General features: G+C 36.8%; 1 protein-coding gene across 4 annotated transcripts in view; it reads left to right on the forward strand.

The window, feature by feature from the left end:
• Window positions 1–7,747: 7,747 nt before the first annotated feature.
• Window positions 7,748–25,440, forward strand: part of UGGT2 (UDP-glucose glycoprotein glucosyltransferase 2) — a 175,938-nt gene continuing 158,245 nt past the window's right edge. For 2 of the 4 annotated variants that reach the window (XM_081289839.1, XM_081289841.1), the window contains exons 1-4: window positions 7,748–8,640; window positions 11,929–12,011; window positions 18,182–18,312; window positions 19,033–19,145. In XM_081289839.1, coding sequence (XP_081145965.1) covers window positions 8,330–8,640; window positions 11,929–12,011; window positions 18,182–18,312; window positions 19,033–19,145 — 638 coding nt within the window. In that variant the 5' untranslated portion in view covers window positions 7,748–8,329. The remainder of the gene's footprint in view (window positions 8,641–11,928; window positions 12,012–18,181; window positions 18,313–19,032; window positions 19,146–25,440) is intronic. The other 2 variants (XM_081289838.1, XM_081289840.1) reach the window with 2 other exon arrangements.

A 25,440-nucleotide genomic window follows, 5' to 3' on the forward strand; every position in this document is an offset into this window, starting at 1 on the left:
AGTAAAGCTCAATCACTGAGTCGATTTATTTTGGGAGGAAATGGACATATTGATAGATTCCTCCGTTTGAACTGCTTACAAAACTTGCCTGGACTATGTATTACTTGTATGCATTGTGCTCTATTTGTTGATACAGCGAACTATGGTAGTGCTGGTGTATCTTTGCTGATGTGTCACCAGTGATGCAATTTTTCCTAAAGAGCCTATTTCCTATTGACTTGATGTCGTGGCATTTCTGTATCCTCCTCCCTTCTACTAGTGATGGTCTAATTTTGGGGGCCAACTGAGGTGAGGCAAAGAACCTCACCCCCCCACCGGCACCAAGGCCAAATTTGGGGGCCAACAGAGGTGAGCAAAGAACCTCACCCCCCCACTGTTGCATTGGCCTATCCACAGGTATGGCTATATACTGGACTGGTAGTCAGTGACGGGTATGATTCAATTGCAGTGGTATCAACCTAAGACAGGAGGCTGACGCCTAGAGGTCAGTTTTCCGATGACAGGTAAGAACCATATGTTGAATTGGACATACCTAACAGGCATGGTCCCTAGCCACATTGCCTGTTGCTTAATTAAACAGAAGGGGGCAGATGCTTAGAGCCACAGCCAAGTAATATGATGCATGGCACTTTTGGTTGTAAGGTGACTCCAGCTAGCCATTGAGATGATATGATTATGTTAAGATTTGCATTCATATGGATATTGGACTCCTGCTGTTCACCTCGGCCTGCTACGGGACTCCTGGAGAGTTCCCATTGGTTGGGGAAGTACAGTAGGAGGGAACTCCGGGGCAGGAAGTTTTTCTGGGGTTCCGGTAGAATACCACCGCGTGGGTGGACCGGCTTCTTCCCGGACATGTACGGGGTATTGGCAGCATTTTCAAAACTAAAGTTTTGTTCCTGCTTGAGTGGCTCGTGATTCTGTGCCCAGCCAGACTGCGGCTATCATTAGTGTCTATGTTGATATTTGTTTTTTCATCTTGTATTTAAATAACTTGATATTTTTCCTCTTTCTTTGGGTGAATTTGACCAAGAGTTTATCAATTTTGTTTATTCTTTGGAAAATAACAACTTTTTGCTTCGTTGATCCTTTTATTTTTTTACCTCAATTTCATTGATTTTTGGCTCTGCTTTTAATTATTTCCTGTTATCTATTGATTTGGGTGTTGTTTGCTCTTCTTTCTCTAGGGTCTTCAGATGTAATGTTTGGTATCCTTCTATTCTTTTAATGTATGAATTCAATGATATGAACTTGCCTTTACAGTGTCCTAGAGATTTTGATATGTTGTATCACTATTCTTACTTACTTCTAAATATTTTTTTATTTCTCTCATGATTTCTTCTAGTATCCATTCATCATTCAAAAGTGTATTATTTAATATCTAGGTGTTTCTGTTTTTATCTTATTGTGGATTTCTAATTTCATTCCATTATGATCTGATAGGATGCAATATAATCTCTCTCTTTCTCTTTTTTTTGTATTTTGTAACAGTTGCTTTTGTGGCCTAAAACATTGTATGTTTTAGAAAATGTTCTACTTGCTGTTCTGAAGAAAATTAATTCAGTCATTGATGGATGAAATATTCCATAGATGTTTGATAAGTTCAAATTATTAATTGTATTTTTTTAGTTCTGTAGTATCTTTATTTAGTTTTTGTTTGGATGATTTATCCAGTGAGAGACGCATGTTTGTCACCCAGTATTATTGTGGTGTTGTCCAATTCTTAACATTGAGAAGGGTTTGTCTGATGAATGTAGACACTCCATAATGTTTGGGGCATAATATTCATGATCATTATATTCTTGTTGTTGTAAGATTCCCTTAAGAAGTATGAAATGTCCTTCATTGTCTCTTCTGATTAATTTGGCTTGAAGTCTACTTTATCTGATAAGAGAACAGGAACCCCTGCTTGTATACAAGACATATGTAAATGGTATGTGTTTTCCTATCCTTCTACTTTGAGTCTGTGTATGTCTTTGCCCATGAGGTGAGTCTCTTTCAGCATATTGTTGGGTGTTGGGTATAGTTTTTAATCCAGTCTCCCAAACTGTCCTTTGATTGGTTTAGACCATTTATGTTCAATATTATTGCGTGATAATTTTTAATTCCTGACATCTTATTTCAAGTGTTAAATTGAATTAAATTCTTCTTTGTCTATTCTTCTAGTGTAATTCCTCTTCTGTTGGTTTTCATTTTTACATTTCATTTCTTCTTTATGAAATATTTTATTAAGTATGTTTTTTAGTGAAGGCTTTCTAGTTATGAATTCCTTTATATTTTGTTTATGATGGAAGATTTTTATTTCATCTTCAATTGTGAGGCTTAATTTTGCTGGGTATAATATTCTTGATTGGCATTCATTTTCTTTCAGTGCTTCGTATATATTATTCCAAGATCTCCTAGTTTTTAGGGTCTAGGTTGAGGAAACAGTTGAAATCTGGATTGTTTTACCTCTTAATGTAACCAGTAATTTTTCTCTTGCAGCTTTTAAAATTCTATCCTTATTCTGTATGTTAGGCATTTTCATACTGTGTCTTAAAATGTATCTGTTGTTATTTCCTATATTTGGAGTCCTATATGCTGTCTGTATTTGAATTTCCACTTCATTCTAATGAAATATTATTCCATTGAAAATACTGTGCATCCCTTTACTTTGTATTTAGAGCCTTCATTTATCCCAATGAAACTTAAATTTGGTCTTTTAATGTTATTCCAAATTTCTTGAATATTCTGTTCTTGTCTCTTAACATCTTTTCTTTTTTTAATATTTATTTTTTAGTTGTATGTTGTGCTGAGCATTGAACCCAGGGCCTCACATGTGCCAGGCAAGCACTCTACCGCTGAGCCACAACTCCAGCTCTCTTAACATCTTTTCTTTATGGTTGCCTTTATTTGCAAGATTCAATACTTTGTCATTGAGGCCTGAAAATCTGTCTTCGAAGTGTTCTAGTCTATTGGTGATGCTTTCCATTGAACTTTCATTTGGTTTATTGATTCCTTCATTTTGAGAATTTCTGATTGGTGCTTTTCAGAGCCTCTATCTTCTTATTAAAGTGATTTTGCACTTCTTATATTTTGTCTATGATTTCATCCTTACATCTTCTTTTAGCTCATAGAACACTTCAACTATGAACTTTCTAAAATCCTTCTCTGACATTTTATCCATTCTAATTTCAATGAAGTCTGTTTTTGAGGCATTTGAGGTTGTCTGAATGGTTTGTTCCCTTTTTAAAAATACAGTTTGTATGTCTACCCATCAATCAGTATAGTTCTGACTTCTTTTAAGTGAAGGACTACTTCATGAGCTGCTTTTTTTATTAAGAGCTATGTGTTGGGTGAATGTCCAGATAATGATATTTTAATTAACTGTGTGATCTCTGCTGATCCCAATATCAGCTGCATTTTAAGGGATGCCACTGAGACCTATTTACTATAGTCACTTCAGAGCCAGGTCTTGTTCTAGTCAATCTTATAAGAACAAAAATTTGTTGCAGTTGATATCTGCCATTCTTCAAATTCAGTTATATACCTATAATGACGTTTTGAAACAGATAAGAAAAATAGTTGTTAAATTTAATAAATTTACTAGGCCCTTAAGTGAGGATATAAAGGTGGAAGGAATAAGATTGGGCAAATAGGAGAGGCAGAGAGAAAGAAAAAAAGAGAGGGAAGGAGGGAGAGAGGGAGGGAGGGAGGGAGGCAGAGAGAGAGAGAAAGAGAGAGGAAGAAGCTACAAAAGGGTAATTTATATCAAGGTAGAAAAGAGACAGAGATAAATAGGTGGTATTTAAGGTTGTAGCAGATGGTGCCAGGCCATAAGCAGGAGATAAGAGAAGTAGGTATAAACTAGAGGTATGAAAGAAAAGATAGGAAGACTGATTCCAATTAAACTGTAAACCATTAAATACATTAGATGTATTAGATGAAATACATTCAAATGAGTTGAAATACAAAGTTGCTAAACTGGATTAACAATTATCATTCAAATTAAGGAGTTATTTATATGATCAAAGTTGATGTTAGAATTGTTTATAGTATACCATGTCCAGGTTAAAAAAAATTCTTGTTGAATCTTGGTTTGTATTACATTGGGGTTTGGACATTTAGCAGATGTCCATCAGTTTTAGGCCATGGGTCTCTCCTGAGTTCCTGGTGGATAGGGGCCAGTATCCTAGTTGCTAGGATTGCCCTACCAACAACTTATTTATCAGCTCAAGGGCCTGTAGCTGACTACTTTGTTGGTGCAGTGTTTCTATTGTGTCTAGTAGTTCAGGATGTAAGCTCTGGAGTATTCCTATGATAGCCATGTTACTGTGTATTTGATCCCTGCTATTGGTTCTTTCTTGCAGTAGTAAAGGTCCTGGTGGCTGGCTGTGGGCACAGGAACTCTAGTGATTTGTGGTGCAGAAATATTCCCCTGGCCAACACAGTTCTGAGGTACAGGTAGTAAAGGGACTGTAGTGGTTCATCTGGACTCTACTTTCCACTGTCCCAGGTTGTAAATGGCATGCATTGATTCCTGATGTAAGGACCCACAAATATCCCAAACAATGCCCTGTCAAATGTCAGTTATGATGTGCTGGTATCAGTCGCATCTTCTGCTTAGCCTCAGGCAATTTCTCACTGGGTCTCATTGCCTCTGGATATTCAAGGCAACTTCCCTCAGGTAGGCTTTGTGATCCCAGCCCTGCAATCTGGATCCTGGGAGAATGTCCCTAGTTTTCCTGCAGTGACTCTTCCCAGAGTAAGTAGTTAGGGGCCTCATGAAACTGCCTTCATTTGTTCAGTGCCAAAGCTGCTGCTTTGTTACATCTGTCTGAGTAAGTAAGAGGACTCTGCACCCAGCTTTCACCCCTGCCTGGGTCACAGATGCTGAGCAGGGCTTGCTACACTTCCCTAGCACCAGTCCCCTCCAGCCTGCTCTGTTCCGCTGGTTCACTGTGAATGGGGAGGGTGAGGGTAGTTTCAGCAATTTAGAGCTAGTAGTAGTCCTTCTTTCTGGCCAGATTTTTAGAGTCCCACTGCAGGGGACATTCCCTCTGCTTAGTTTGCAGCTATCTGGGTGTAGAAAACATGGTGCTGATTTAGGAAGGTGACTGGTCAGCTGATGGCTGTGGACCTCCCTGCTCAGCTTTTCTTTCACAATTTTGTTTTAAATTGTTTGTACTATTTTAAGGGGCTTTCTATTACTGTTGCTCTCATGAATAGTGCTATTAATAATTACTCAGAGGCAGATTGTCTTTAATGTAAGCATATATTTGATCACACCAATCATCAAATATAAACAATTAATGCAAAAAGTGTTGGATGTACTGGAGCACCCCAACTAGCACTCAGTGCACACTAATTAAACACTATAAGCAAATCACACAATCCTCGGGCAACCACAAGGCCCCAAATACCTCCTATACCACGAGACTTCCCTTAGTCAAAAAGCAGACATTGTCTTTAGTGGTTCTCTCCAGCCAATGGCTGGACGTCAGGGAAGAGTGAGTCAGTCCAGGGACAGACAGCAAGGTGACTAGTCTCACTGATGTCAATGTGCCAAAACAAGCAACTTAAATACAATTCCAATTTGGTGGTGTATGTTAGTGATTGGTTACACCCAGTGAAATTCAATGTCCATTGGCTTTGTCCAGTGAGATGATGTAATTGCAACTGGGCATGTTCTTTCCCCATGTCCATGGAGCTGTACTCCCTATCAATTGAAACCAGTCATAGTTAAGCATTGCTACGGCTACTGCCTCTTACAGCTCCTTATCAATTGCAAGCAGACACCACTAAGCAGTTCAATGGTTGCTGTTCCTTATGGCCAGCAATTTAGTGAGTCCCAGCATGTCCCAGTATGTCTATGGCAGATGCTCGTACAGTTATGCTTTAAGTTTTATCTGCCTTTCCAACCATTTTTAAGTGGGTAGATTGAGAGTATTTCAGCTTCCCCTCTCCCTGATATCCCTTCCCCTTCATTCACCACTTTTTGAGTTGAAGGTAGGGCACCTTGCATTCGTTTTCTACTCTGGTACCCTATCCTCCAGTCTCTCCAGGTCTCAGACTATGTAACGTGGAGTCTGAGTGCATTTATTTCATCACCTGTTACTTTTTCATTTCCTTTGCTGTCCTCCTTTCTGGGTTGTGAGGAGATCTGGTGCTGCTACCTAGCTTGCTTCCACTATCTTCCTGAGAATCAGTTCTTACTTATAATAAAGGAAGTCAGAATAATATTTTTAAAAGTCATTTCAAAGATGGGACTTTAGAGTCAGAAAATTAAGATTTTATTATTTAACAAGATATTTTTGCAGTAACTTTAGCCACACAGTCAACCATTATATCTTTAAATCATGTAGCCACATAAAATATACTATTAAACATATATCCCTTGTTGTACCTTAAAAGAATTTCAAGATGACTACTCTACTCAAGATTATTATTATAAAGCACTCAGCAATCACTTTGCCACACACAACAAAAAATGCTATCATCATTGTTTTCATTCATATTGACCTGAAGTGAATAACTTTGAATTGTATTTTGCAAAAAATTATTAAACTACAATTATATCTCCGAAGTACATACAGTTCATGGCCAATATGTTTATGGCCAATGGATTATTGATAACAGATTTCAGAATACACCTCTGCTCCAATGACTTGAGTGGCCTTTGCTGAGTTATTTTTTTTTCCTACCTACACAAATGGATTATATATAGAAGGAAGTGTAAACATCATCTGGTCTTATCATTTTGCTCTACAGGTAAGGAAGCAAGTCTGGAGATGAGCAGTGTGAGAAACGTTTCAAGCAAACTTAAATTTCTATGAAACTATTATATAAGATAAAAATGTATGACAATTATGTAAATGAATGGCTTGTTAATTACATTCTTTTAAAAAGAGAAATGTATAAGTCTCACTCTCCTAAACTCAAACATACTGGACTGAATATTATTTTATTAGTGTTCTTTAATAGTATATTTACATGGCTTATATATGACAAGTCATTTCTTAAAAGAATTTGCAACCCCTGAGATATGGTGACATTTAAGACATTCTCTGTCAATATTTTATTTCCTCTAGCCCACAGTTTCAATAAAAATTCAGCCCAAGAGTAAGTGGAAATGAAGAATTAATTAGAATAAATACTTGAAAAAATTCATGGTATATTCTGTCAGGCACCTTAGATAGAAATGAGGCTCATTTGCCTTAGCTTTCTGCCTACCTATCTATAAAAAGACTCTTCAATATTTACTGATTCTCCAATAACATAAAAGGATGCCAAAATTGAATAAGGCATAAGTCCTCGGGGAACATACCATATCTAGTAGGATAAATACCTACTTTATTCAAATTCTAAAATGAGAATATAAGTGCTACATGACAATTAAAGAGCTTATGGAAATTTAAAGGAGGGATAGATTTTACTGAGTAGGAGAAATCAAGAAGTCTAAATTTTGGAAGTGAAACATGTAGGAGCAGAATTTCCAGAGTAGGGTCTTCTAAGGAAGGGTATAGACTAAATAAACGAGCAGAAAATAAAAATAAGGGATGACCGTTTTTTTTGACAACTTTAAGAGAACCAGTTTCTCTGTAAGGCAAAGGAGTAAGGGTAATCAATGGATTAGTGCATCCACTAAACTACTTTTCCTGTTTCTTTTTTACCACGTATTTTATCCTGGCAAAACACCTACCACTTATATGCACTTTTCTATGACTTTCACTTGTAACCCTTTAAAGCAGCACCTCTCAAACTTTTGTGGTCATAGAAATCACGTGAGGTTCCCGCTAAACTAGAGATTCTGATTGAGTAGTTTTGTGTGCACCAGAGAAGCTGCATCTCTAGAGCTCCTGAGGCGATGCCTAGCTGGACCACATTTTAGCATCCAGACAGCTGTGTAAGCATCCCTTGAGAACTTGAAATGAGAATTCTCGGGGCCACTGTATCAGAAACACCGGAGCGAGGCAGGGCACTCAGCTACAGCTGGCCAGCGAACAGCTCAAGATGGAGATCCTCTGCTAAACCACGGGTTTCCCACCGTGACCGCACACGAGTCACCTGCGGCTCCTAAAACACCAACAAGGCCGAATCTCGCTCCCCCACCCAGATCACGTGGAGTGGGCTGGGCAGTGACCTTTAAAAGCTGTCCCAGCAGCTTCTCATCCGCAGTAAAACTGAGAACTTCGTGAGGTAAGTGCTTCGATCCCACGGGCCTCGCTTTCCTACCATATAAAAGGTGGCCACGTCCGCGCGGCCCCCGACTTCGCTTCCGCCGGCGACCTAGCCCGGTCTGGGGAGCGTCCCAGAGCGTCCGGAGGCGTGGGCTCGCGGGGGCTCCCTGATGGCGCCCCCAGGCACGCATGCGCGGGACCCTCCGACTAACCGACTCTCACTCCTCCCGCCGGAAGTGGGCGGGCAAGCGCCGGGAGGAGCCGGCTGTGGCGTGGCTGCTGTGGGCGCTGGTCCGAGGGGCTCGGGCTTGCTTCTGCGCGCCATGACGCCGGCGAAGACTGCGACCGCGGTGCGGCTGCTCCTGGGCTCCTCGGTGCTGTGGCTCTGGCTGCTGGGCGGGGGCACGGCCTCTGCGTCCAAGGCGGTGACGGCTCACTTGGCCGCCAAGTGGCCCGAGACGCCGCTGCTGCTTGAGGCGAGGTGGGTGCGGGCCGGGGGCCTCGGCCGAGCCCTGCCCGGGGGCGGGCGGGGGAGCGCGCCGGGGCGTCACGGCCCCGCTGACCCGGCGCCTTCGCGCAGGCGGCCGCGTTTCCCGCTCGGCGCCTCGCTTCTCCCGGCGCCCTGATGCCTGGCGTCCGGAGCATCCCCGCCTCTCCCGCGCCACCTCAGTACTCCCCGGCAACTCCTTTCTCGCTCGGGGCGTAGTCAATTTGTAGTTCTTAAAAATTTGGTTTAATTCATATGGCTTGTATTAGCATCTACGAAGGAGGAAAAGATGGAGCGGTGGAATGTGGCATTTACTGCAGCACTTGGACAGAGGCGACAGTTATGTTTAGATCCTACTGAAAAGCACCTAGTTCATAATTGATCCTTTTGTCCGCTCCTAGCTCCTAGGTTCGCTGTTGGGAAGACAGTGACTACAGAGTTTTTCCATCTCTTCCACTGGAATCGGTTCTTAGTTATCAGTTGCTGTGCAAGAACAAAACGACTAGATTTTTGCCCCTTAATACTCCAGTAAAACTCTTTTCCTTTTGTCTGTTCACCAAAGCAGCAGTGTGTGGCCCCTTCGTCATCCCAAATTACGTTGCACTTAGTTTTTATTGGGTAAATGAGTCTATCTTAAAATATGCCCCTTCTCTCCTTTCCCCAGTTTCTCCCAGAACTTGGGCCTGGATTTGATCCCGCACTTGGTCACAAATCATTCTGACTTCTTCCAACCTTAGATTGCTAATTGCAATGCGTACTTGTCTCAAGAGTCTGATTTGGAATTCCTGTAGCCTGTAGGATATCCTGAACATCCTTCACTATCTAGATCTAGTCAGATTTACTACCCTCTTTGCTTGTAGTGGGTTGAAGGATGGTTTTAAAAAAAGATATGTTAATATCCTCACAAATGCGCGTCACCTGGTTTGGATAAGAGGTTTTTTGCAGTTGTAATTAGGGGTCAGAATGGGTTATCTGATGGGCCACAAATTCAATGTCATTATAAACAGATGAATTTGGAGAAAGGCCATGTGAAGATGGAGTCAGATTGGAGTTCTGTACCCTCAAGCCACAGAGCACTTGAAACTACTAACCTTGAAGCAAGGAAACTATCTCCCCTAGAGTCTTCAGAGGGAATGAAGCCCTGCCAACACCTTGATTTTTGGACATCTGATCCCCTGAATCTTGAACACATTGTTTTAGGCAACTGAGTTTTTGGTAACTTGCTACAGCAGCTCAAAGAAACTAATACAGATTTTGGTACCCAAAAGTGGGTTGTTGCTGTAACAAATTACCTAAAAAATGTAGAAGGAATTGGGCAGTGGACATATTACACATGCGTGGAGTGTAACTTCCCATTCTTGTGGTTGTACATCATGTGGAGTTATACTGTGTATCCATATATGAACACAAAAATTATGAAAACTTGTTTTAATAAACATGATATGAAAGTAATTTTCTATTATTTAAATACTTATTTACATGGATTAAAAAAAAAGGAAACTGGTATATTGCACTAGGTCTTTAGCCTTAAAGCCCAAACATGATTTACTTTTTATGGAGTAGAAGAAATTTTGAGCAACATGCTAGACTAAGTTTAAACAGCCTGTTTGCCAAAACATGAACAGTAAGGGTGATTCTGGTTGATATCTTAGAAAATGAGTAAGAAGCATGGTAGAACTAAGTGCTCTCATCTCAGTCTGATCTGAACAGGAGGTTAGTAGAAATATGAACATGGAAGGCAGTCCTGGCAAGGGCTCAGAAGAGGTGGTACATGTTAAAACTAGAATAAAGGAGAGAGGTGACACTTGTTACATAGTGACAATACTGGCTAACTTAAGTTCTGTAGTTTGCAGGATAACAGCGTGAAAGCAATGAACTTGATTATGATGATTTTCAAGCAGGGTGTTGAAGGTGCAACCTGGTTTCTGTCTTGCTGCTGTGAAAGATATGAGATTATAAGAAAAAAATTAAGGAAAAAGGAGCCAACACTTGATCTGGAAGTTTCTCAGCCCTTTCATATTGTAAAGGATGTTCAAATTAGAAAATTCAGTGTGTTCTGGAGAGGCCAAGAGCATGACTTGACAACCTTGTGCTGTGATCACTCAACCATTTCAGCTTAAACCTGGCATAGAGAAAGAAATTCCAGAAGTACTTAAGAGTGGTGGTATGTTGAGAGAACAAGTGTGAGTACTTAAGTGAACACTTTGAATAATAATACTTTTATCTGTTGTTGAACAGTACAAGTCAAGTATCCCAAATCTGAAATCCAAGGTGCTTAACAATACAGAAGTTTTTGAATGCTGACATGACTTCACAAGTGGAAAGTTAACATATCTGACCTAGGGACAGGTTGCAATAAAAATACAGGTAGACTAAAAATGATGTAAAATTGCCCTCAGGTTATGTGTATATAAAATGTGTGTTTAGTCTTGGGTCCCATCCACAAGATATAATATTCTGTATATGCAAATATTCCAAAATCTGGAAAAATTCAAAATACTTATGGTCCCAGCATTTCACATAAAGGATAAACAACCTATATATGAGTATATTTAAGGTGTTTGATCAAGTCAGTTGAATATTAAGTGTTGCTCCCTATTTAAGATTTTGTGCCTTTTCAGGTCTGATCTTAATGTTTCTTTTAGATTTTTTTTAAGCCATTGAATTGAATATCATTAATAGCAATAGTGGTTTTGCAGTTCCTTATTACTTTAAATTGCTGTCCTTGTCATATTTATGTTGATAAATTAATAGGTCTTTGTCACCTCCTTTTCCTATTCCTTACAAGAAAGTCTTGGATGTCCTCAGTATCCCCCACAAGAATGAGAAGTTACGCTCCATATATGTATAATATGTCTAAATACATTCTACTATCATGTGTAACTAAAAAGAAAAAAGCACTCCAAAAAACAATTGATGAAAAACAGGTGATATCTATGTGTATGTATTAGTATTTTCCTTTATATAATTCTCTCTCTTCATTGCCATTGTTAGTGGTATTTCTTATGGAATGATAAATTATCCATTTTTTTAGTTGCCTACTGAAGAAAAGCCAAAAGTAATCTTTTATACAATCATTTTCTCCTATGATTTTATGTGTCTAATTGAGAATGATTCCTCAGGTAAGAATCATCAGTTCATTTTGTTACAATAAATGGAAATTAGTAATTTGACATTAGTTTTTAGAGAATTGTCATAGAATGGTTTTTGTTCTAAAGTGTAGTTTATAGTTTTTAAATCATTTTTCTTTTTCACTTATTAACTGATTACTTTTTTTAATAGTGAATTTATGGCAGAAGAAAGTAATGAAAAATTTTGGCAGTTTTTGGAAACTGTACAAGAATTAGCAATTTATAAGAAAACAGGTAGGTGATGTGCAAATATTGCCTTAACGAAATTTGTGTTTATGTGCCCCCATTGGATATGTTTTTATTTAGTGGTAACAATTAAGTGTGAGTGCCTAATTGGGCTAGTAAATCTGAACATTAAATTTGGATAGGTGTTTTAATGGAACTATTCCTATTGTACATTTCTAAAAATATAAAGCTTATTACTTTTTATAAGAAAACTCAGTAAAATTTGGATATTGCATTATATTCAAGAAGAAATCAGAATGGAGTTATGCTTTTATCTACTTTCTTTGAAATACTGTTAATTTTGCATCTACTAATATTTGTTGATACCTTATTTTTTTTAGAGCAGTTTTAAGTTCCTGGCAAAAGTGAGCACAAAGTAGATTTCCTGTATGCTTCCAACCCTCACACATGTATAGTCAGCATCCCCCACCAATGTACATCAATTATACATTTGTTAGAATTCATGAACCTATTAAAGCACATGATTATTATCCAGAGTCCATAATTTACATTAAGCTCCACTATTGATGGTGTACATTGTGTGAATTTGGACAAATCTATACTGAACTGTAATACTGCATTTTTATTTCTGGAGTATTTTTTCCTTAAACACCTAAAGAGATTTTTTTAATTCTTGCTCTCAAAAAATCAGAGAATCAGTATTTTCATTATAAAATAGTAGTTTTTACATTTATCAGAGTACATCTGCAAACTTGTCTTTCTCAGAATTAAGAAGTGTTTATTGTGCTTCTTAGGGAAGGTCAAAAGATTAAAGATACTGAATTTGGGTTTTAGCAGCAGAAGCTAAAGGTTCATTATTCAAAAGAAAAATTATTCTCAGATGGCATGAACGTGGAATCCCTTGAGAGTAAAATGTTTAGCCAATATGACAGAAGACATTTTGTGACTAAAAAGTTTATGAATTTTATTCCTGAATATATATATAAAAGATAGTTTCAAATGTTTTAAATGTTCATTTGCTGAAGCCTGTTTTGCTCAAGCAGACTTGAAGCTTAACAATTTTATGGTTTAATAATATCTTTAAAATAGATAAGACATGCCTTTAATGATATTTTAAACTGAAATATTTTAAAAACAAGTAATTTTCCCTTTCAAAATGTTTTCCTGAAAAACTTCATTATTTAATCCTTATTTTAGTCATAAAAGATGCCAGACAGTGTCAGTTATACAGAGATGAGTAAATATGGTCTTGTTCTTCAGACAACAAAAATGTGAAGTGTACTCTTAGGTGATAAGAGCTTTAATAGGGGTATGCATAAAATGAGAGCACATTTTTAAAAACGCACTTGCTGATATTTCTGAGAAAGCAGGACATTTCCAGTGGTGAATGCTGGAGTTGAGTTGAATGATTTAGTCAGCTTTCTCACTGCTGTGACTAGAAGATCTGACCAGAACAATTTTAAAGGAAGAAAAGTTTACTTTGGGATCATGGTTTCAAAAGTCTCAGCTCATAGTCGCTCCATTCCTTAGGGCTCAAGGTGAGGCTGAACAAAATGGCGGAAGAGTGTGGAGGAGGGAAAATGCTCACATGATCAGGAAGCAGAAAGAAGAGACTCCCACTCACCACATAGAAAATATGCACTTGGAAGCCGCTCCCAAGTGACCCACCACTTCCAGCCACACACAACCTACAGTACCACTCATTTCCATCAGGAGCTTAATTTACTGATTGGGTTAAGTCTGTCATAACCCAATCATTTCTCCTCTAAACCTTCTTGCATTGTCTCACATGAGACATCCAAACTATAACAATAAGTAGAGTTAGCCAGGTGGTAGGGATCATAAGAGTACTAGAAATGAAATAGAATGTGTGTGAGGGGGCGGGGGGATATTGACTACTTGGTAATCTTTCAGATCATGTGGAAAATTTTTGTTTTTGCATTTGTTGTAGTAAATTTAGTTGTAATCAGGTAAAAATAGACTAGATTTATGTGCCAGGTTTTCACAATAGTTTTCTCTCTCACCTAAAATCCTCAGTATACATATATCCTAGATCTGTTCTCAATACATGCTTTGACTTTATCCAGTGCTATTTTTTAATTGGAGAACCAATCTTAAAAATTTGTCACTTTTGAGCTCTTAAATTGCTTAGCTATGTCAGCATATTTTTATACCTAAACAAAGAAACACTTGACAGTTTGATGGCAGATCATTAAGATAAATGGGAACCTGAATTCTTATTTCAAACATATATGCATTATTGATGCCTTAAGATTCAAGAGGCAAGATACTAGATAACCTTTATAGTTTTGTGTGGCGAGTTAGAAATGTCAGCCAAGATTTATCTGACTTCAAAGGCCCTGTTTATTTTTACTTCTCTATGCTCAGTATTTAAGAGTACAGTTGTCAAAGTCCTTGAAGATTTTAATGGTTTCTATACAAGTAAAGTGATCATATATTTGGGGGAGAGGGTTCAGAAATTGTTACAACTTCTTCAGTTACTTGTGCACAAAAACCAGGTTTGGGATAGGAAGATGACTGCAGTTTGGATGTGTCCTATTTTAATTACTTTTGGAATGTTCAGGGGAGATATTCAGTAAGCTGTACTATGAGACAGAATTAGGTAAAAAAAAGAACCTAAGATAAAATTTGCGAGTTGTCAATGTAAAGAGGTAATTGAAGTTATAGGTAGGAGGCATAGAATGAGAATAAAATGGGAACCGGAATCAGGATCCTGAAGAGCACCAATGTTGATGGGATGGTGAGGAAGAACATATTTGAGACTAAAGGACAGTACCTGTGGAGGTAGGTGGATACTTAAATGTGATGCCATGAAAGCCAGGAGAATATTAAATGGAAAGTGATCAATTATCAAATTTAATTAGCAGATAAAATATATGAATATTAAGTACTTCCAGCTTTTAAAAAATTATTAATGATTTTGAGAACCATTTCACTGGTATGGTAATCGAAATTACAATAGGATAAGGTGTGAGTTGAGATTGAGAAAGTAGAGGTAACTTTTGAGTCCTTCAAGATACTTTATCGAAAGGAATGAGTTAGGAGTTAACTGTGTAGGCTGCTGCTTTTTTAAGTATGAGCATGATTTTTGTGTACTAGGTGCCAGTAGACAACAATCAAGTAAAAGGTGAGGTTGAAGAGAAAGGAAAATAATATTGAAAAGGCAAAATAATTATCATCAGGTTAGTTGGTGAACATGAATTTATTTAAAAACTCCCTTAAAATAGCCCAAGGCATTTGTTTCATTAGAGATGATTTTACTATTTAAAGTACAGAATTGCACTTTCTAAAACTGTTATTCTATAACCATCACTATGTTAGGGACAACCTTGACAAATTTAATGTCTGCGGTCAGTCACTACATTTGTTTCTGTTGACTCTTGTCTGTGTCCAAGCCTTTTTGATTGATATAGCCATACTTCAGTTACACTATTTTTTATCCTCCTAGCTATTATCTTTTAAGATCATTTTAAAATAACATTTCTGATCTGTTATGTGTTGCTTTTACTAAAAGGTTAATCTATCTTGCATTTTTTCCAGATTCTAAAGGGGAAAACTCACTACAACTCCTTAGTTCTCAGAGTTCACCTATAATTTGCTAAAGAAGTAGGAGTGAAAGAGTACACCTATTTTTATTTGTCTACTATTTAAAATTACTGGACTAGGAAAATATTGTCTATGATGAAGAAACCCTATTCACTTATGAAATATAAAAGAAATTTATTAAATACATATTCTGTGTGTCAGGAGTGGAAATGGAGTTGAAAGGCTACAGAAGATCCCTGCTTTCAGTTGATAGCATAAATTGTTTACAGAATTAAACACCTGTGTAAAATTTTATAGTTTTGAGTAGTGATCTAAAGATGGTATAAAGTTCTGTCAGAGTGTATAACATGAGCTACATGTGGAGATTAGTGGAAAATCTTTCCAAACAATTGATATTTAAGCAAACACTTGATGAGCAGGGTTTGACCAAATATGTATCTCCCCTTCCCTCCTGCATTTTATACCAAAGGAATGATATTGTGTAGACCTGAGCCCTTGCTGCCTCTTTAATTTGTTGGTCCCCTACTGTAAGCAGTAATTAAATGACTAGTGACCCTTTATTCCCTTTGTCATTATGTGATTTGGTTCACAATATCTTCTGTCTTTGTTATTCTTAAGTATATGTATGTGTCTACTACTTTGTTGACTTCAGTGATAGTCTTTTTCTCTGCTAATTATGAGGAATCACTGAGTTTATTTTAATTTCCTCTTTATTGCATTTTTGCCACTGGTATTTTTCTGCATAATGAGAACATACATTTACAGTTAGTCTTCTGTCATCATTAACCTCTTAATCTAGTCTTTTATTTCTGTAGTTAGGTATATTTAAAATTCACCCTTAGACTTTATGGTACAGTTTCTTTATTCCTTATGTATATGAAGTTTACTCTTATTTAGTCTCATGATAATGGCCCTTGGGTTCTTCACATACATACATAACTGCTCACGTATGAATAATACACTTTTATGTATACATTATAGGATTTTAAACTTCAGAGTCCCACAGTTTTATTAGGGAATGTTGCAATGCTGACATTCCATGTCATTTGTGTGTGTGTGTGTGTGTGTGTGTGTGTGCGTGCACGCGCATTTGTAGGTATATAGATTCATTCTGTTGAATTTGGGAGACTGCTTGTATTATATTTTTATTTCATTCTGTTTTATTCTCTTTATTTTTTGCTTTAGGGACTACAAGTATACATAATGTAGATCTCCTTTGCTTAACTACTGTGTCTGTAGGTATATAGATTCATTCTGTTGAATTTGGGAGACTGCTTGTATTATATTTTTATTTCATTCTGTTTTATTCTCTTTATTTTTTGCTTTAGGGACTACAAGTATACATAATGTAGATCTCCTTTGCTTAACTACTGTGTCTGTTAGTCCACAATATTTTTCCCTTCTCCTTTTGTTTCATTATTCTTACTTTTCCCTTGTGTGTTGCTCTATTTTTTCCTGCAGTTTTCATTGGTATTTACTCTTATGTTAACATATAATTCAGTTTAGCATTTTTTTTCTATTTCTTCCATAACTGCTTTCCTATCTTTTTTTTTTTTTTTGTCTCATTGTTGAGAAAGATATTATCTGCTTTTATAATCTGGTTTTAGCCACCCCCATTTGTGATCTTTCTTTGTTCCAGGGAACCATGATCCATAGGAACTTCTGTGAACTGCCTTAGCTCTGCTTTTTTTTTTTTTTTTTTTTTTTTACTGGGTTCTTTGTTTTTATTTCATGAACAAAAAGAAGGCATCAGAGTATTTTAATCACGGGGTAACATGTACAATTTTGCATTTTGAAGTGGATATTCTTTTTTTTTTTTAGCTCTAATCTCATTTATTTCAGATATATATGTAATTTATTCTTTTTTTGTCTTCTTTGATATAAGGGGAGTAACCAAGGACAGGGTAGAGACGAAGAGCTGGAGAAGAAGAATAACATTAAACAGGGATGATAGGCGGGAGGGAAAGTGAGAGTTAAGGGAAATTGCATGGAATTGGAAGGTGAGCCTCAGGGTTATACACAATTACATATAAGAGGAAAGGAGGAGTAGGAGAAAAATTATATAAGTGGAAGAAACGATTTATAGTAGAGGGGATGGAGAGAGAGAAGGGGAGGGGAGGGGAGGGGTGAGGGGACAGTGGAGAATGGGATAGACAGCAGAATACATCAGTCACTAGAAAGGCAATTTGTAAATCAATGGAAATGTAACTGATGTGACACAGCAATCTGTATACGGGGTAAAAATGGGAGTTCATAACCCACTTGAATCAATCTGTGAAATATGGTATATTAAGAACTATGTAATGTTTTGAACAACCAACAATAAAATAAAATAAAAAGCTCTGCTTTTTTAACATAAGTTTCTATCAGTTGGTAACTAGGCTGGATGAGTCTGAAATGGATGGCATCTCTCAAATAGATTTTAATGGAAAGATTTACAGCCCGGTCTTTATTGATTCATTGGAAATCACTGAAAGATTCAAAATAAAATTAATAGAATAGAGAGCTTGATTTCCCCCCCCCCCCCCCGTTTTCTCTAAGATCATCCAAACTTAAAATGTGACTGACGTTGATTAAGTTAACTATACAATGAGGAATGTGCAATGCATTGGGTTGGATATAAAAATATTAACTTTTTTTTCTTTTTGTAGAATCAGATTATTCTTATTACAACTTAATCCTGAAGAAAGCTGGACAGTTTTTAGACAATTTACACATCAATCTCTTAAAGTTTGCTTTCTCTATACGGGCATACTCTCCAACTATTCAGATGTTTCAACAGGTATGTAAAAATACCCAGACTATGTTTAACAGAGAGGCATGTTACCAGTGTACATAAAGCTATATAATGTAAACATATTTAGTATGAAATTATCTAAAACTTAAAATACTTGGTTCAATAATCTATCATTGATTATATTAATGTTGATTATAATTGATATATGTATAATTTTATGGTTTTGGAATAAGGAAATTATAAAGACGCATTACAAATGAAGTTTTCTTTTTAGCAGATGGACGCAATACCTTTATTTTTATGTGGTACTGAGGATCAAACACAGTACCTCAAATATGCTAGGCTCTACCACTGAGCTACAACTCCAGCCCTCTAATAAAATCTTATTTTTTTAAGAGAAAGAGAGAGATAATTTTAATATTTATTTTTTAGTTTTCAACGGACACAACATCTTTGTTTGTATGTGGTGCTTAGGATCGAACCCAGGCCGCACGCATGCCAGGCGAGCGCGCTTCTGCTTGAGCCACATCCCCAGCCCCTAAAATCTTAATATAATCTTTTTAATAACTTTGAAACATTATTTCCTACAGCAAAATTGATTTTTATTAAAATATTTTAGAGTCTACTTATGTATGGCTGTTTTTTACTTTAAGTAGACCAATAATTTAATAGTAGTTGATGGGTTATTTTAATCAAAGTAATGTGAGTTTTTTAAATCATATTGTAATTAACTACTGAAGCTAAATATCATCTTTGAAATCTTAGATTGCTGCTGATGAGTCACCACCAGATGGTTGTAATGCATTTGTGGTTATCCATGAGAAGCACACCTGTAAAGTTAATGAGATTAAAAAGCTGCTGAAGAAGGTTACTTCAAGGTAAAATAATAGCCAAAAGTGAAAGAAGTAGTTTATAAAGTAGCGAGTTGAAATAGCAGAAATTTTAATATTATAAGATATTGTGATACTTAAGAATGTGATATATGTTGAGAAATGAGATAATTTTGTCTGGATTACCTTTTATTTTGGAATACAGATTATACCAAAATATCATAACATATACAATGTGTGTTTTATAAATATTTTTTTGAAGTCAATGTGAAACAATTTATTTGGAATATCTCTTTGTATACAAACTGAAGGCTTGGAAATAAAAAAAAAAAAAATTTTAAAAATAATTGAGATTGCATTTGTAATGCATTATTCAAGACTTTTTACTTTTTGTATTTAATTAAAAGTGATAAATTAGAAGGAAATTACTAATTTATTTTTTAAACAAAGTAACACCTAGCAGTATGTGGTGTTTTTTAAAAATTTCTTTTGAAATAGCTTCTCATAGTCATATCTAGTAACTCATGTTAATACCTATTTGTTACAAACCTTTTCTTATATTTTCCTATAATTTATATTGATTTTAATATACAGAAGGCCTTTATTAAATAGCCAAATTTTCCTGTGTATGAATTTTACATTGTTTTTATATTTATATTTCTCTGAATTGGTTTTGTGAAAAACTAATATTTTCCAGTGGTTTTCTTTTTCCTGTTTTTTTAAAATTTTAATTCATCTAATTTATTTTCACCAAAAGATAAAGATCCAATAAAATTTTTTCCCTAAGGTAATAGTCAATTATTATTTATTACGTTCATTATATTATTTATTTCTTAGCTATTTGTTCTTTCCATTTATTCCTTTATTCCCCTGAGAATTAAATCCAGGGCCTTGCACATGCTAAGCATTTGTTCTATCACTATATCTCCAGCTCCACTTCCCCCAATTTTGAGACAGATGTCACTAAATTGCCCCCAGTATACTCAAACTTGGAATCCTTCTCCCTCAGCCCCCTGGGCAGCTGGGATTACAGGTATGCACCACCATGCTCAGCTCCAATTCTGTATTTTTGTTGTTGTTGTTGTTTAATTGTTTTTTTAATTTGTAGATGGACACAATGCCTTCATTTTTTATGTGGTGCTGAGGATTGAACCCAGTCCCTCACATACGCTAGGCAGGTACTCTACCACTGAGCTACAACCCTAGCTCCCAATTATGTTTCTTATAGCAATGCCATACTTGTTTAGTATTTATTGCTTTATAATAAAGTATCTGATAGAGCAATTTGTTTCATTTCTGCTGTCTTGTTTTTCCAAAACTTTCTTAGTACTTTGCATATATTGATGTTCTTGTATTAACATTCAAATTCTTCCTTGTATCTCCCCTGCAAAATCCTAGCAGGGTTTAATTTGAATTATGTGAAATCTATTGGTTAAATTTGTATTATCTCTTTCATCAGATTACATGGTATGTCTCTAATCATACCATCTTTAAAAATTTCTAAATAATCACTTTATCAGTATTTTTATCTATTAAGATGAATATAAAGTTTTTCCTCACTGGACATATTGATGTATTAGGTTATATTTTTAAGTGTTATACTTTGCATTTCTAAGAAAATTGCTCATTAATGTGTGGTATTTTAAATTCCTTTCTAATTAGGATTGCTTTGTTCTCATGTGTCTGTTTTACTGAATGAGATTAGCCATACATTTACTTAAATTATGACATGTTTAATTTTTTATCAGATTCATTCTAGCTTTATAGAGAATTAGGTAACCACATTATTCTTATTCTGGTCGAGTTGATTGATATAGGAGTTATATATTCTTTTATAGTATTAATAGATACTATAAAATTGTTAGTATTAGTGCATTTTTTCTTGAATTTTTTAAAGGAAATGTTAATAATGTATAAAGTTTATTGTCATTGATTTCTGGTTTTATATTTTTTTGTCAGATTTTAGTTTTTTGTGGTGCTGGGGATCAAACCAGGGCCTGGCGCATGCAAGGCAAGCAATCTACCAACTGAGCTAGATCCCCACCCCAGACTTTAGTTTTTTGATAGAAACTAATATATCCTGTCAATTAAAAAAAAAAAATCAAGCTGTTAGGAAAGGCCATCTGCCATTGACCTTCTGAATCCTTGCATGTTCTTTCTTGACCTGACCAACAAAACATGCAAGGCCCTTTACCTGGGTCATTTCTCAGAATTGTCCTTGTAGCAAGCAGCTTGGAAGAATGAGATATTTCTGTTTTAGGAATGGGGAAGCAGTTTTACTGCTTACTGTAAAACAGTGGTTCCCCAAGTTCAGTATTCCTCAGGTGAGGCATTCACCCACTGTTTGTGGTATGTAATAGCCAACTAGGTCCATATTTTGTCACTCTCTGGATCTTAGGAGGCAGACATGCTCATACTGCTTTCTGTGTCCTGAGCAATGAAGTCTTTTGTCTTTGACACAAGTCTTATGTCTTCTGCCAAAACCCATGAATGCTACAAGGCTAACTTAAGTTTGCAGGTTGAGTAAAATCAATCCTTAGACTCGTAGAGCTCTTTTCAGTTTTGGAAAGCAGGATGGGATGTCAGTAGACACATAGCTTTCTAGGAGAGAAAAGATAAGGGACCCAGGGGCTGAAGAGAAACGGTCTATACTTTCATCACCACTGCCCACCACTCTCCCTCTGCTCTGATAACTGATAGGAGTCTTTAGATTACTGTCATAACTCCTGACCCACATTTTGTGACACATATGCATGTTTATTGGAAAAGGTGCCCAAACTTACTCAATGTACATTGTTTTAGCTCCCACATTTTAATACGTATTTGGTATTTTAATTTTAGGTGCTTATTTGTGAGTGATCATGAAGGCTAGAGGGAGACTCTCGGACTAGCACATGGAGCATTCCTGGTAGTTCAGAAATAACAAAGAATCCCAAGAGGAGCATGGATAATCACAACTTTAGTTATATGCTTAATAACTGCTGGACTATCAGAGAGGATGTTTCCAAGTACAATGTCACCACCTGCCTGAATCTGCCACCAAATACACCCTTAAAAGCTTTTTTCTTTTTTTTTAACTTCCTTTAAGTCTTAAGGAAACTGAACACCTGACCTCTGGTAGCCTCATGATTCTGTTATCTGACTTTTAAATTTGGGTGTAGGTCAACTAGAATTTAATGACAAGGGACACTAAAAGATTCTCCTTTGTCAAATGTGTATTTAAGAGCACAGTTGCTTGGCTCTAACATGGTCTCAGGTGTAAGTGAAAATGTAGCAACTCCTTTGGAGCAAACCAAATGCCCCATTCCACTACTTGAAGTAAAGTGGCTCATTCAGAGGGACCCTCAATTTACAGTATCTTCCCCAAATACTTGAGATAGGCTACTGATATATTCAGCTAAGTTAAAGGCTGGTGATGTCTTTGGACTGCTGCAGCTGTCTTTCAGCCAAGCATCAGCTATGTAAAACCAAATGTTTATGTGGCCACTCCACTGGTCAGAATTCAAGCCAGTCTTCTTCCTGACCCCTTAATGAAGCTTCCTAGATTTATACTGACTCTTGGGCTGTTGTTGCCTACGTTGTCTAGTCTGCCACTTGGAAGACAATTAAAGGCATCACTCTTTAGGGTTATATACCATAAAAATAAATTGCAATTACCATTCTAGCAGTGTGGTTTACTCCTGTAGAGGCACACATGTGGGCCTATTTTCTAATAAATCTGAATAGAGGCAAGATGGCAACAATCAGACTAGTGCTCTTGCTACCTTAATCTACTGTTAGACAGCAGAGAACCATATGTTTGTGAAAGCTATCGCAGTATTCTGTACCTGTGACTTCTGTTTAGAGATGATTGATTTGTCCTATGGTAAAGGAGACCCCTCCCACTCATAGCAAACTATGTCAGACCTTTGAACTTGATTTGGTGCTACCATTGGTACCACAGCACTGTCGATGCTTTTTCAGGTTATACTTTCACCGCCTAAATCTAGACTAATTCTGGCCACATACTGTGGCCTTTGAAACAGTAAACTGACATTTGTGGTTTTCCAGATCATCTACAAGCTGATAATCATGTACCTGAAATCACTGAGACCACCAACATTTGGTCAATAATTAAGTGTTGTTTGAATATTCCATGTTGTCCGTGATTCAGAAGTCTGAATTTTATGACACTGGAATGTTTTCCTTGAATATAAATGAAAGATTTGACTCTACCTTGCTCACCTCTTCTCCATATATTTTAGTAGAGCAGTTTGATATCTGAATTGATCACCCTCAGTTTTTATCTCTTGTCTTCCTCCTATGAAATGATCAGGATGAATGAGGTGGGAGGTTACATAGTATAGTCCTAGTTTGAAAATTCAAGTTGCTACCCTGACCATTGCTGGGCATAATGCATCTTTCCTTCCCCCAATAGCAACCTCAGTTTGGCCTGGTTGGTATATTGGTATAGCACTCATGTGGATGCCCACCCAAAAGAGAGCTTAATTAAGGATCCAAACTTTTGTTGTAGTCTACCCCTAAATTGTTTTGTTGGAAAAACATAGTTCTAGATCATGTACATAGCCACTTGGTTGAGATTACTTGCCAAATCCACCTATAGTGGTTCACACAGGCCAAGGTAGGGAACATAATGGATCTTTGTAAGTTTTTGTTTTAATGCCCTTGTCCCACCTGAATCTAATTCTTCCCAGAAAGTATGTGTGCAAGTAGAGAGTGGTTAGAAAATAGGTAAAATTACGTTGGTGTTAGGAAGAGAGACATTGATTTCATGGCTGTTGAAGACAACCTCAATCCTAGTACCTGGTGAGGGAATAGCTTAGACTTTGGAAAGTACAGGAGGGATCTGTAGCCCCAGATCCAGCACAGCAGCCTCTCAAAACCATCATGTGGTCTTTCCAAATCGGCTAGTAACTGCGACTGAAGATCTCACTTGTTGCTGGTTTGTCCTCATCTCTGTGATATGTGAACATGGCTGGTTCTGATCCATTATTTGTGCCTGACTCCTGTCATTGACAGCTCCTGAGCCCATATTCCCTCTCCACTGAACCCATGTGTATACATGGCCTAGCACAAATTTGTTTAATCTTACCAGTACAAATTAATGTTTCTTCTGCTTCTTGAGCAACCTTGGGTTATGCCATAATGGTGGTTGAGGCTACAGTTACCTAGATGATTCAAATCTAGTTTAATAGCAGTTTTCCTACTGAAGTGATGTATATCACCTTGGGGTTAAATGTTTGTGTTTGGGCAAAGTGGGCCCAGAATGTTTCTACTAAGGATGAAGATTGCTTTGGGGCCCATCTGTTGGTCTTGGTAAATATTTTCAGTAACAGTGAAGTTTGGCAGGTTGGTTTAAACTTTTATGCAGGTTATAATGGATACTCTACTGGCCTTACACTATATCCTCTCTGTCAGAAATAGGATGTACTGACTTACTCATAGTTAGCTGTTTCTGGGACCCTAGGAGTGTGGTCAGGTCAGCACTGCAGATTGACTATCTCCTGCAGCCTGGATTCCTGATGGTAGTAGTCATAATTAAATGCTAACAAATTCAATAGATTTATCCCCAGCAAATAAGATGTCAAATGGCCCTTATGATAAGGGTTACAAACATAGATCATAGGACTCCTGTTTCTTAGATTATTCTTAAGGATTTTATTACTAGTTGTTTATACTTAGTACTGTTAATCTTTGTAGAAATAGTGCCTTTGTATTTTTTAACAAATATTTGGAAACTTTTGTTGGGAAATGTGAGCTATAATGAAAAGTTATTCTAGTTAAATTAATTTCATTGAAAATTGTGTTGTCATTGTGTTATTTAAAGATGACCTTATTGAGTACTCTCATACATTGTTGGTGGGACTGTGAATTGGTGCAACCACTATGGAAAGCAGTATGGAGATTCTTAGAAAACTTGGAATGGAACCACTGTTTGACCCATTTATCCCATTCCTCAGTCTATTCCCAAAGGACTTAAAAACAGCATACTACAGTGATGCAGCCACATGCATGTTTATAGCAGCTCAACTTACAATAGCCAAGTTATGGAAACAACCTAGGTGTCCTTCAGTGGATGAATGGATAAATAAAATGTGGCATATGTGCACAATGGAATATTACTTGGCCATAAAGGAGAATTTGCCAGTAAATGGATGGAACTGGAGAATATCATGCTAGGAGAATATCATGCTAAGTGAAATAAGCCAATCTCAAAAAACCAAAGGCTGAATGTTCTCTCTGATTTGTGGATGTTATCCCAAAACAAGGGAGGTTGGAGAGGGGAATAATAGAAATAGATCAGACTAGACAAAGGGAAGGGGAGGGGAATAGGAAAGATAGT

Source organism: Spermophilus citellus (genome assembly GCF_964194105.1).
Source record: "Spermophilus citellus genome assembly, chromosome: 1".
Lineage (NCBI taxonomy): Eukaryota > Metazoa > Chordata > Mammalia > Rodentia > Sciuridae > Spermophilus > Spermophilus citellus.